This window comes from Oryctolagus cuniculus, chromosome 15 (genome assembly GCF_051225735.1).
Source record: "Oryctolagus cuniculus isolate XC-2025 breed Fujian yellow rabbit chromosome 15, ASM5122573v1, whole genome shotgun sequence".
NCBI lineage: Eukaryota > Metazoa > Chordata > Mammalia > Lagomorpha > Leporidae > Oryctolagus > Oryctolagus cuniculus.
In genome coordinates, this window is record NC_142881.1 from 61,673,624 (window position 1) to 61,686,912 (window position 13,289).

Below are 13,289 nucleotides of genomic sequence, written 5' to 3' on the forward strand. Positions count from 1 at the left end.
GACAGGAGGAGGCTGTGGTGGGCACGAGTTAGACAAAGTACCAGCTATGAAAGAAAACAGTGGACTTTATCAAGACAAAAAGCAGCTGCCCTCAAAAGACATTGCTAAGAGGATGAAAAGTCAAGACACAGGCTGGAGTGCCCACTAGCAAGACACCATATGATGAAGACCTTGCATCCAGAACACAGGAAGACATACAAAACTCAATAAGAAAATCCAATCATTTTAAATAGGCAAAAGATTTTTAAAAAAGGTTTATTGATTTGAAAGGCAGAGTTACAGAGAGAGAGAGAGAGGCAGAGGCAGACACAGAGATCTTCCATCTGCTGATTCACTCCCCAAATGCCTGCAACAGCCAGAGCTTGGCCAGGCCTTCAAAGCCAGGAGCCAGGAGCTGCATCCATGTCTCCCACATGGTTCAAGGGCCCAAATACTTGGGCCAGCTTTTGCTGTTTTCCCAGATGGATTAGCAGGGAGCTGGACCAGAAGTCAAGCAGCTGGGACTTGAACCAGTGACTGTATGGAATGTTAGCACGGCAGGCAGCATCTTTACCATCTACCACAGCTAAGGCCCCCACAGGTAAAAGATTTGAATAAACATTTCATCAAAGGCAGATGTATATCCAGTAAGCACATGACGTTCAACATAACTGGTTAGAAAACTGTAAATTAAAACCAAAATGAAGGGCAGATATTTGGTACATTTGGCACATCCGACTTGGGATGCCTGCATGCCTTGTAGAGCACCTAGGTTCAAGTCCCAGCTCTACTTCCAATTCCAGTGTCCTAATCAAGTGCACCATGGGACGCAGCAGGTGATGGCTCAAGTAGCTGAATTCCTGTCACCCGTATATGAGAGACTCAAATTAAGTTCCTGGCTCCTGGCTTCATCCTGGCCCAGCCCCAGTTGTTTATGGGCATTTGAGAAATGAACCCATGGATGCAGATTTCTGTCTATCTCCATCTCTCTGCCTTTCAAATAAATAATTTTTTAAAAAGCCAACATGAGACAATACCATTATATACCTATAAGATAATATATAGGGGCCGGCTTTGTGGCACAGTGGTTCAGCCACCACCCTGCAACACCAGCATCCCATGAGCACCAGCTGGAGCCATCTGGAGAGTGAAACAGTGGATGGATGGATGATCTCTCTCTCTCTCTCTCTCTCTCTTTCTCTGTAACTCTGTCAAATAAATAAATAAATATTAAAAAAAAAAAGCCTGATTGAGTCTGCAGGTGGTTGAATCCATGGTCACACGGGGCCACCTGGAAGCAGGTTCAAGGTGTGGATGAATGATGTGTGAGGCTTGCTGAGATGCAGACCACCTGACCCCACCCTCAGAGATTCTATCTGCAAAGCTCTGGCACAGAGCCCCTGCCAGTGCCAGGACCCACAGTTCGGCTGCCACCCCACAGGAGGGCAGGACTGACTGTTCCAGGCACACGTGTAACACGGGAGCAGACAGGGGGGCATTGCCCCCTCCTCATCACCACCTGACATGTCCTGTCAATGACACTGATATGAGGGTAGGTACAAGCCTCTGACTAGTTTCCTCCTTTACAGGGAACAGAACAGGCCAACTCTGGTTCCATGAAAGCACCAGAGGGGGGCCAGCATTGGGGCAGGAGGAGGGAGCTTCGAGTGCTCAGGTCACGTAGCTGTCATCTTCCTCTCCCACGCTCTGCACCTGTAAGTCACACACTCAGCCTAGCGCCAGGGCCCATAAACCAGGAACACTCCCACCTCAAAGGCAACAACAGAGGCAGAGGGGACAGCTGGAATACATCACAGAAATGCTGGACAGAGAGCACTTTGCATCTTTGTTTCTTCAACTGTAAAACAGGGATGTCAACGTCACTCTGTCACAGGGTTGTCATGAGGATCAAATGAGCCAAAACCAGCAATGTGTTTACAACACCGCTTGGTATTTGATAGCAGCAAGTCCAAGAGGTCAGAAATAGACAGGAGTTTGAAAGACAGAACAGCAGGCAGCCCTGATGCTCCTGGTATGATGGCCCGGGGCCCCCGGGGGCTCGGATTTAAAGGCCCTGTCCACAGCAGTCTCTCCTGTGTCCCACTGTGCCAATGCCTGCATCCCAGCTACCCCGCCCTCCCTTCCTGTGTGCTCCCAGCCTTTCCAAGCCCCACTCATGTGCAGTCTGATCACACAAGTCACCTCCAAAGTGCAGAGAGGATCTGGGCACCTCTGGCTGGAAGGGAGACAGCTACACAGCAGCCTGGCCTCAGTCTGCTGGCTCAGGGCGGCTGAGGGTCAGGGACCCGCAGAAGCCAGACAGGCAGGAGGCTCTACACTCACAATGTGCTGACTTGGGGAGACAGGGGCTGCAGGGAGGAGAGGAGAGAAGGGAGGGAATCTAAGGAGGGGTGAGCGGCTGGGAGGGAAGCTGCTTCAACTCCAGCAGAGGGCCTGCCAGGGGGGAGATGGGAAGGAGCCCACTTCCTGAGAGAGAACAGAATGGGAGTAGGGGAAAGGGTTGGGACCCACAGCTCAGGTTGCAGGAGCAGCAAGCCCGGCGTGGCTCCAGCTCTGGCTCTGGCGTGCACTGCGGAGCGCTCACCAGGTCACCTCCTGAGTGAGGTGGGAGCCAACCTATAATCAAGCTCCTCCCAGCCCATCTCTGCAGGGGTCTTCTACCTTGCAGCAACACATCTGCAGCCCTGGAGCAGCCTTGCTGCCTGGCTGCACACACGGTGGAGTGGAGGGAACCCCGCAAAGAGGAGCAAGCCAGGGAAACCTGCACCACTCCAGGGGCAGGGGCTTAGGGAACGGGCTGCCTGCACAGCGGCTGGAGTTGGTTCTGTTTATTTCTACCTTCTGTAGTGGCAAGGGGTTCTTTCCCTAGAATCGCTTCTTCTCCTGTTTGAAGAGCAACATACTCACCACAGAACATACAGAAAATACAGAACAGAATTTTCCAGCTCCCATTGGCATCTTGCTTGATTTCCTCCTATTTTCCTTCCTTTGTATTTACACTTACTGAACCTAACTGGTGTGTTACAAGACACACGGTTTGGGACCCTTTTTGCCAGCTCATGTTATATGTGAGAATGTGCCAGTCTTTACTGAAGCATGTGATGTGAACTGCTGCATACCACTGCTAACAGCTGTACACACAGCACTGTATGTAGCTGTAACAAATTTATTTAAGGGGCCAGCGCTGTGGCGTAGCAGGTAAAGCTACCGCCTGCAGTGCTGACAACCCATATGGGCACCAGTTTCAGTTCCGGCTGCTCCACTTCCAATCCAGCTCTCTACGATGCCCTGGGAAAGCAGTAGAAGATGGCCCAAACCCTTGGGCCCCTGCACCTGTGTGGGAGACCCAGCGGAGGCTCCTAGCTCCTGGTTTCAGATCAGCCCAGCTCCAACCATCGCAGCCATCTGGGGAGTGAACCAGTAGATGGAACATCTCTCCCTCTCTCTCCCTGCTTCTGCCTCTGCCTCTCTGTAACTCTTTCAAACAAATAAATAAATATTTTTAGAAAATTATTTAAATAATGTTCTGATGCTGGATGTTTAGGTTGCTTCAGATTTTTTTCTGTTTCACAAGAGAACCATATTGAGTGACTTCACCTGTCTTTCAAGTCTCAATTTAACTTCTACCTCCTCCAGAGAGCCTTCCTGGATTACTTCAACACCCAGCAACGTCTCCCACTTCTGAATACAATCTGTAGGTCCACACAACACAGCTTAGCCAGAGCCTGGGTGTCACTCACTGCTCAGTGATCATCTCATTGGTGGTAGGCTGGTCTCGGGTCCAGGACTCCACTGCACATGTCTCTGGGAACCCCTCAGCACCTTGCACACAGCAGGTGCTCAATACATTCTGACTGCTTAGACCCCTTCCTTAGCCTAGATGAGCCTGGTCAGCTCCACTTTCCAAGGGTCAGGAGTGCAGGCACCCACAGCAGTCTGGTCTGAAATTTTGCTTCTTCTCTGGCCACTGTCAAGGTTAAAAAGTCCCCTAGGGTTCACTGCTAACCTGGAAGGCCCAGCGTCTCCACAGGAAACTCTCAAGCTTTGGCCAAGACCACCATGGCAAAAGGCTCTCAAGCTGACAAGACTTCACAGAGCCACACCGTGGCAATAACCAACGATCACCCCCACGTCGGACTGCACAGTAAGGAGAAAGCCAGGCTCTCTTGCCAGGCACTGAGGACACTCAGCCAGTGGCCACTGGTCTGACTTGGGGTCCTCAGTGGTTGTGGTCCCCAGGCAGTGCCAAGAAGCTGATGCAGCACGCACCCGCCTCTAGCCGCCCCGCACACTTCACCTGGGCCGAGGTGCCCTCATTCACAGGAACCCCAGCTGCCCTGTGAGGCTTCTTGGTTGGCAGTGCCAGGGCCACTGAGGCTGGAGTCCAGACTCCTCAACGAGGCCTTCCAGGCTGGGCAGCATCCTTCCCTCCCTCTCAATTCAGGTGCCAACCGACCCCTGCCTGGGTACCTGCCTCCTCGCCACTCCTCCTGAAACAGAAGCTTGACAACACCTGCCCCACTCTCCCATCAGAAGTCAGGTCTCCCTCCCCTGTTGCTCCTGACCCTGGTCAGGTCTGGGCTGGGTGGCACCGCCCTGCGTGACATTTAGGGTGGGAGTAGGTGACCGGCGGCAGAATGCATCACATGCACTGAGCTTCCCACGATAAGGCAAAGGAGGCAGGCCCAGCAGTGGCCTGGCTGCAGGACACCCGGAGGAGGCACTATGCAAGGGAGACCTGAGCCCCACCTGCAGCCTTTGAGGACGGCAAAAATCAAAGAGCTGCCATTCACCACACTACCGGCACGCCAATCCCTTACAGACGGGATGATGGCTCCTCATCTCCCTGATGAAGAAGACGCGATGGAGGAACCGAGGCTCAGGAAGGCTCAGTGCCCCGCTTAGGTGCCAGGTGGCAGGCAGCAGAGTAGGGATCCAGGCCAGGCTGTGGGCCGAAGCCTGCCTCCCCTCAGGGCCAGTGCTAGCGATCCTTAACCTCCAGGGAAGCCCAGCCACAGTGTGGCCCAGCACTGGTACCCTGAGCTCCGACTAAAGGCCTGTGGCCACCAGCTCACAGATATCCCTTCTAAGCCAACCACATCCTCCATGTTGGTTTGCACCTAGAGGAGGGCCCCTCCACCCTAGCTCTGTGCAGCTCGTGACAACGTCACATGCTTACAAAGTGCCTGCCGCGATGCTAGGCTCTGGTGTGGCAGGCAGGAGGCATCCACCTCCACCTCCTCCTCATCTGAAAACCAAGGCTCTCCACACCTGCCACTCACTGTGGGGAAGCAGTGACCACCCAAAAGGAGGCACCTGGCACAGGACTGCACGCAGGGGGCTCCCCAGCTGGTGCCAGTCCCCGGGGGCAAGGACAGCTGTGCACTCACGTTCACTGACAGTCCTGGGCCAGGCAGTGTTTCTCAGACCTCTCTGACCACAAGCCCCAGTAAGAAACAGGTGCCACACTGGGGCCCTCTGTCCACTCAATGACAGTGCAAGCCCCGGGCGTGACGTGGCACAGCACATGCTGATGCCGTAGCTTTTAACTCTTCCTAGGTCCTCGCTCCACGGGCTCCAGGAGCCCTCAGGGGGCAGGAGCACAGTCCGGCCGTCACTCACCCAGGGTGTCAGAGCCACTCTCCACTGTCTCGTTGACCTTCCTGGCGACTCTGGCCACGGCCTCACCCATCTTCTTCAGCATGCAGACTCAGGCGTCCTGCTGCCAGCCCCCAGGCTGGTCTGCTGCTCACGCCGGGGTACACACCTGGAGGAGATACAGGGCTATGATGTGCCTGCCTGGCAGTCTCCCCAGGCACGCAGGCTGCCACTTACCTCCTCTCTCGGGACCCACAGCACAGGCCACATCCAGCCCAGCCTTGGGAGGAACTGATCTACCTCTCAGAGGGCGGGGGTGGCCGGGCGCTCCCCATTTCCTGGGATGACTGACACGTGTGACCTCACTAGCTCCAGGGCCATGGCCTGAACCAGTGGCCAAGCAGGCAAGAGGACTCAGGTGTGGCTGAACAGGCATGGTTTTGGGGGAATGGGCGTGGCACAGCCACCTGCAGGGGAAGGACACCTGTCGCTCCACTCCACAGCCTCAGAGCCAGCTTCCTGCCCACAAATCCCCAGGACAAGGCCAGCCCACCCACATCAGCCAGCCTCCTCCTGCAGGCAGCAGACAAGGACACTAAGGCAACTTGGAGCCTCCTGAGCCAGGGAGAGCTCCCAGCGAGGCAGGGTGGTCTCTAAGAACTCTCTTCACCCGTGCGGGGTATAGTAGGAGCCTGCAAACCTGACCGCAGCCGCATTATCATCCGGACGCTGAGCTTCGGAGCAAGCAACGTGGTGGGGATTTGAGAAGGGGAACTGTATCACTCTCAGAAAGGCAAGGAAAACACGATTTTAAGGAGCTAAGATGTAAGCACATGGAAATGTCCCCAACTCCCTTTCATTATAGAAGAAGCAGCAAAGCTAAATCGCCTGGCCAAGGTCAAGGTAGGTAGCAATATTCAGGCCACCTCAACTCCACATCTAGTACTCACTACTTCTTTATTTGAGAGCAGAGAGACAGGATCAAGACAGGCAGACAGAGAGAGAAATTCATCCACCAGTTCACTCCCCAAATGCCTACAACAGCCAGAGCTAGGCCAGGCCAAAGCCAAGACATGGGAACTCAATCCAGGGCCCCCATGTGAGTGGCAGGGACCCAATTATTTGAGCCATCACCTGCTGCCTCCCAGGGTGTGCATTAGCAGGAAGGTACAGTCAAGAGCAGAGACAGAATTCAAACCCAGGCACTATGACACGGGATGTGGGCATCCCAAACAGCAGCATAACCGCTGTACCAAACGCCCACTCCCAGTGCTTGCTTCCCCACAAGTCACCCACACCACCAGCAGCAACACCCCACGGAGACAGCCATGAACTTGAGACTAAGGTCAGAGCCCTTCCTTGCCCTTGGACCCCAAGCCCAGCTTCTCAGATATCTCAGGAGCTGCAGGGAACTCGCTCTGAGGGCCAAAAGCAGAAGAAGGTGAAAGGAAGAGGAGCAGTGTGGGGTTGGTGCCCGGGGCTGCTACAGACACCAAGATAAGTCCCAGGCACTCACCTGTACAAGCAGGCCAAGGCCATGGCCACCACCTGCTTAGGGCAGGGGGCATGAGATCAGCCTGAGAGTGCACTTCACCAAAGAGGCTAACGCCAAAGGTTCGAGATACATAGCACAGTGGGAAAAGGATGTTGGAGATGGGCCAAGTGCTCAACCCTTCCATTAACCAGCCAAGAAGTATCAGGAGAATTTCTAAACTTCTCTGAGCCTCAGTTTCCTCATCTGAGTAGAAGATCTAATAACACCCACCTCACAGAGTTAATACGCTAACATAATATATGCACCTGTAAAGCTTGGGGCCCAGGACACGTCCATACTCAGTAAACACTGGTCGAGAAGAAAAAGCAGTACTCATGACACCAGCAACTATTCTCAGTGTAACGCCTGTGTGACTCTGAACAAACAACTCAGTCATCTTTGAGGAATGAGTAGTTTCAATTTCTCCACCTCTAGGAAGTCTTCCCTGATTGCCCCAGTCCTTAGTGTTCTCTCCTCCCTCTGAGTTGCAGCATCACTTACGACTCAGCATAAGTCAATTGGGTGGTTTATGAGTCTGAAAATATACACGGTGTGGGCATCTGGCCTAGCGTTTGAGACATGAGTTGAGACACCTGCATCCCACACCAAAGTGCCTGGGTTTGTTACTCAGCCCTGGCTCCTGACTCCAGCTTCCTGCTAACACAGACCCTGGGAGGCAGCAGTGATGGCTCAAGTACTTGGGTCCCTGCCATCCATACAGGAGACCTGGGTGGTGTTCCAAGCTCCCGGCTTAATCTTGGCTCACGCCTGGCTGTGGCAGGCATGCAGGGGAGTAAAGAAGCAGATAGCAGACCTCTGTCTCCGTCTCCATCCCTGTGCCTTTCGAATAAATAAAACCGCACTATATAACTGTATGCATACACTTGCCTCCCCATGGGCCCCTGAGCAGCTTGGGTGGGGACAGTTCACAGCACACACTGCACCCTTGCTCCTGCTCCTGCTGCTTGACAGACATCATTTGGGAGATGACTAGCATAGCAGACACTGTCTAAATCCAAAAGGGTCATAAATCCAAGTGCCTAATAGTGCCAGGGGCGGGGGGGGGGGGTAGGCACCACCTGTGTAAGGTAGGCCAGGGCAGGACAGACAGTTTGCCATGTTGCTCTGAGAGCAATTCCCCAGGCCTGAATCACAGCCCTGCTGCTGGGACCTTGGTGACCTAGTCTGACCTCTTTATGAACAGGAACTCTGAAGACCCAAGAGGGGACACAAATCAGTTAGATGGACAAAGAACAGGGTCTTCTTGATTCCCAGGCCAGACCCCTTCCCCCATACCTCGCTCCTCCTTTCCCTCTCTGGCAGTCAGCAGGAATAAGCATAAGCATTTACTGCACTCTAGTAGGATCTACCAATGAAGAGGGCGGGCAGAAACACAGGAGCAGCTCTGGTCTGTGATTCTGATGCAGAACTTTCTAAAGAAAAGCTCTGGGGCAACGCTGGCCTCACAGCAGGGAGGAGGAACCCAGTGTGCCTTCATCCTTCCGGTCCTACCAACCCTCCAGCTGTGCCGGCTTTGCAGTGTCCCCTTTCAAAGTGTCCCGCCTTTCAACCGGGTCCTATGCCTGCAATCCCAGTGGCTGCCAGCAGGAGGGGAGGTGGTGCCTCGGGGGCCCCCCACGAACAAAAGTCCCCAAAACCATCTCACACGGCTGCTCCACTCCCCACGCAGCATCAGCAGAAGGCAGCCGGAGTCCTTGGGTCCCTGCACCAACTTGAGAGACCGGCATGGAGTTCCAGGCTCCCAGCTCCTGGCGGCCATCTGGGGAGTGAACCATTGCGGGGGAAGCTCTCTTCCCCACCCTACGCCCCTCTCTGTAGCTCTTCCTTTCAAACACATATATAAATCTTGGGTCAGGAACACAGACATGAGTTCGGAGCAATGCACCAGGAAAAGGCCCTTTCTAGTCCAGAGGATACTCTGGGCACAGATGCGCTGCACACACACACACACACACACACACACACGCCTGTCCACTGCCTACAACCAGCGCACTCAGGGGCTGGCTGGGAAGTGCCCCTCCCCTCCCCCAGCACTTCCTCTCCCCCACAGGAGAAAGGAGCTAGAATCCCGCCAGAGCGCTGTCTGTCTGTCCTCCCGCTTCTCCTTAGGAAACAGCAGCCCAGGGGTTTGGAAAGTTGTCTCCATCAGGAACACGGCAAGACCACCTTCCCCCCGGGTGGCTCTGAGAAGTAGCTGACAAAGGACTGTTGACAAGGGACTTTGCAAACCACACCAGGTCACTGACTAGTCACTAGCAGGTGACTGAACAGGTGCACACAGAAAGCCGGCAATACACAGCGGTCCTGCCGGGGAGGGACTGACACTGATCACCACCTGGGTTCTCCTGCACACCACGCAGGCGGAGGCGTGGCTTCTTAAACCCTAAGCACAATTCCCTGACTCCGGCCCTTAGCAGCAAAAACGTTAGCCTATCCGCAGATCTCTGCGGGGCAACCGTGGCGACGCCCCGTGCGCAGCAGCTGCTCCTATATTTAGTTACCGGTGCGGTCAGCGGGGAACTTTAGACCTGGCAGCCGCTCCGCCGGCAACCCGAGCCCCGCGAGCCATGCGCGCGCTGCCCCAGCGCCGGCTCCGGCCGGGCCTCCGGCGCGCGGGGCCGCGAGCCGAGCAGGGCTTTCGGGAGGACCCCGGCAGCCCCTAGCCCGCTCGGCTCCAGGACAGACCCGACCCCTTTCCCACGCCAGGGAACGAAGCCTGCCCGGGAGCGCCAGCGCCGCGGCTCCGCACCACAGGGCTCGAGGATGCTCCCCGGCCGCATCCGGCCGTTCTCCGACAGCGGCCCCAAAGACGGCACGCCACCGCCCGGCCAGGGGCAGACTCGCCCTGGTGCACGCGGCCAGAGAGCGGAGTACAGCCGGGGGTCGCCCAGGGCGGGGGACACGCTCCGGCACAGGCGTCCGCAGCTCCCCGAAGCGGAAGCAAACCCCAAAATGTCGCTCCGGGGGAAAAAATGCACAGCAGCTTCTCCCAGCAAAGCCGCCTCCCGCAGGGATGGAAGCCGGCTCCCCGGAGCCATCAGGGTCCCGCTGCAGGAGGCGGGCAGCGCCCGGCGCGCGCCGGGGCCCGCGGCGCCGCTGCTCTGTCACCGCGCGACCTGGGGGAGGGGAGGGGACACTGCAAAGCCGGGACGTTTTCGCCCTCTCTCCCCCAGCCCCTACAACGCTTGACCTCAGACTACGTTTACTTGGCGGGGCGCGAAACGTGTGGCCCGGTTCCGGGCCGCTTTCGGCTCCACTTACAGCGACAATGCCTCCTAGCGCCCTGCGCAGCGCCAGTCACGCTCCCTCGGCCGCCGCCGGCGCCCCATGCGGGTTCCCAGCCGGCGGGGCGGGGCGCGCGGGGCCGCGGGCTCTGCGCGCACGGCCGCCCGGCCAATTACGGCGCTAGGACAGATGCCGGGGCGGGCGCAAGAGTAGCTCCCGGACCGCGCGCCGCCAATCAGAGCGCGAGTCTACACACCGCGCCCGGGAGCGGCGCGCGCCCGTCGGCGGGGAGGAAGAGCTTTGTGTGCCGCGGCCTGCGGCCGGACGCTGAGGAGCCTCCGGTCTCGGGATAGGGGCCGAGGCTGCAGGTGCGGTTTGCTCGAGGCAAGGCCGTGGTATTAGCCAGATCGTGGGCGCTTTGAAAACCACGGAGCTGGGACTAGGGAACTTTCCCCCCGGCGTTCGGGCTTTTGGAGACGATCTCTGGCTACACGGTTACCTCAGCCCTCTCACGCCCGGGGTGCCCTTCCTGAAGTAGGAGTCGAGTGGAGCCCTCCCTCCTGGGGTCCCCGTGAGGACGACGGCGGGGAATGTGTGCCTCGCCCAGGCCCAGGCGCGGCAGGAAGAGGGAGTGGCTGCAGGGCCTGCCTTTTCTGCAGGGCGTGCAGAATTCACGGCGTGTACAGTACTGCGGGGAGGCCCAGCTCCTCCGGTGACCCGAGGACAGAAGCGCCACATGCTGGATAACAGGTGCACGTAGGACGCCTGGGAAGTCCTAGAGAACACTGCCTCTCAGGCAGCCGGGCAAGGAGCGCAGTCCCTTAGTCTTGGTGGACTATCATGGGCAGAATTGTGTAATTAGTTAAGGTCATATCAGACTAGGGCAGACCACTAATCAATGTTCTTGCAAAAGCAGGGACACAGAGACGCGGGGAGAAGCCATGCGGTGAGGGAGGCAGAGCTCAGGTGGCAGTGCCCAGGGCTGTCGGGCAAGGAGCCCGGAGCAGGCAAGAAACTGCTCTCCCCCCAACCCCCCGAGATTCCAGAAAGACCAGTCCTGCCGACTCCTGGATTCTGAACCTCTGCCTTCTAGGACTGGAGAGAACACACGTTGTTTTAAGTCACTTAGTGTGGCTTAAAATCTTACAGTAGCCCCACAAAGCAAATGTCAGGCAAAAGGGGTGGTGTGGGAAGTATCCACAAAGTGAGTCTGAAAACTGAATGCCAGGGCAGGGGTTTGGCCCAGCAGTTAAGATGCACACATCCCACATCAGAGTACCCGGGTTCAATACCCACCTCCAACTCCTGCCTCTTCGCTTCCTGCTGAGGTGCCCTCTGGGAGGCAGAGGTGATGGCTCAAGGAACTGGGGTCCTGCCAGCTCTGTGGGAGTTCTGGATTGTGTTCCCAGCTCTAAGCATCAGTCTGCTTGTGAGTATCTGGGGAGTGAACCAGTGGGTAGGCTATCTCCCCCTGCCCCTCTCAAATACTACAGAGAGGGAAAAGAAAAAAAAAAAAAAAAAACATAAATGGAATTGAATGCCAAGTAGGTGCAAGGCATTGTGTCTCAGGTGTACTGAGATGAAACAGACACAGACCCTGCCCTCCAGGGGTGACCATCAAGAGGACATATGAACAGCTACATGTGGCTCCCCAGGAAAACTATGGGGGCCTCTCACAACCTCATCACCACTCCATCCTTGCCAGAAGCATCAGAGAGAAATGAGCCGAGCCACACTCTACCCGAGCCAAGACGCTTGGTGCTCTAATGAAGTGGACACTGCTACTTCTGATTCCCTTAAACCAGTCTTACACATCTGGGCAACTTCCGCCCGTGCATCTTTTCTCCCCTGCCTGTGCAGACCTGAGCCACCCACAACAGGCTCAGTAAGTGCCCCTGACTGATGGCCCCAGCGGGGCTCATTACCTCGCTCATTCCCCTCCCTCAGAAGCCCTCCAACTCCATGTGGACAAGACTCCCCCACCCCCAGCTCCAACGCTGCCTCTTCTGTTCCTACTGTGTTCCCTTCTCCAGAGCACTCCCTGGGTTACACCCATCACTGAGCAAGGTCTGCGCATCTGCTGCTCCTGAGACGGCCTGCTTGGTCAGTAGTTAGCGACTGAATTAGGTAGCTAGGTGGACATTAGCCTATGTGTGTAAGAGGGGCCAAAGTAAATGGGAATTTTTAATATTTTTCATTTTTTAAAAAGATTTTATTTATTTATTTGACAGGTAGAGTTACAGACAGTGAGAGGCAGAGACAGAGTAAAAGGTCTTCCTTCAGCTGGTTCACTCCCCAGATGGCTGCAACAGCCAGAACTACGCTGATCCAAAGCCAGGAGCCAGGTGCTTCTTCCCTGGTCTCTTATGTGGGTGCAGGGGCCCAAGCACCTGGGCCATCCTCCACTGCTTTCCCAGGCCATAGTAGAGAACTGGATTGGAAGAGGGGCGACCAGGACTAGAACCAGCGCCCATATGAGATGCTGGCGCCGCAGGCGGAGGATTAAACTAATGCACCACAGAGTCGGCCCCATATTTTTCATTTTTAATAAAGATTTATTCATTTGAAAGGCAGAGTTACAGAGGGACAGGCAGAGAGGCAAAGAGAGAGAGAGTCTTCCATGCACTAGCTTACTCCCCATATGGCCAAAATGGCTGGAGCTGAGCCAATCTGAAGCCAGGAGCTTCTTCCAGGTCTCCCACATGGATGCAGGGGCCCAAGGACTTGGGCCATCTTCTACTGCTTTCCCAGGACATAGCAGGGAGCTGGATCAGGAAGTGGAGTAGCCAGGACTTGAAATGTGCCCATATGGGATGCTGGCACTGCAGGCAGCAGCTTTACCTAAGCCACAGCGCCTGCCCCATGAATACACATTTTTAAAAAATGAGGACAAGGGGCCGGTGCTCTGACA

The 13,289-nt window shown here is 56.0% G+C and overlaps 1 protein-coding gene across 2 annotated transcripts in view; it reads right to left on the reverse strand.

The window, feature by feature from the left end:
• LRRC20 (leucine rich repeat containing 20) overlaps positions 1-10,543 on the reverse strand; it is a 70,647-nt gene extending 60,104 nt beyond the window's left edge. The window contains exons 1-2 of one of the 2 annotated variants that reach the window (XM_008270009.5): positions 10,415-10,543; positions 5,623-5,767 (exon numbers count right to left, since the gene is read on the reverse strand). In XM_008270009.5, the coding sequence (XP_008268231.1) occupies positions 5,623-5,704 (82 nt within the window). In that variant the 5' untranslated portion in view covers positions 5,705-5,767; positions 10,415-10,543. Of the gene's footprint in view, positions 1-5,622; positions 5,768-5,835; positions 5,953-10,414 lie in introns of those variants that run through there. The other variant, XM_089314113.1, reaches the window with a different exon arrangement.
• Positions 10,544-13,289: the final 2,746 nt, after the last annotated feature.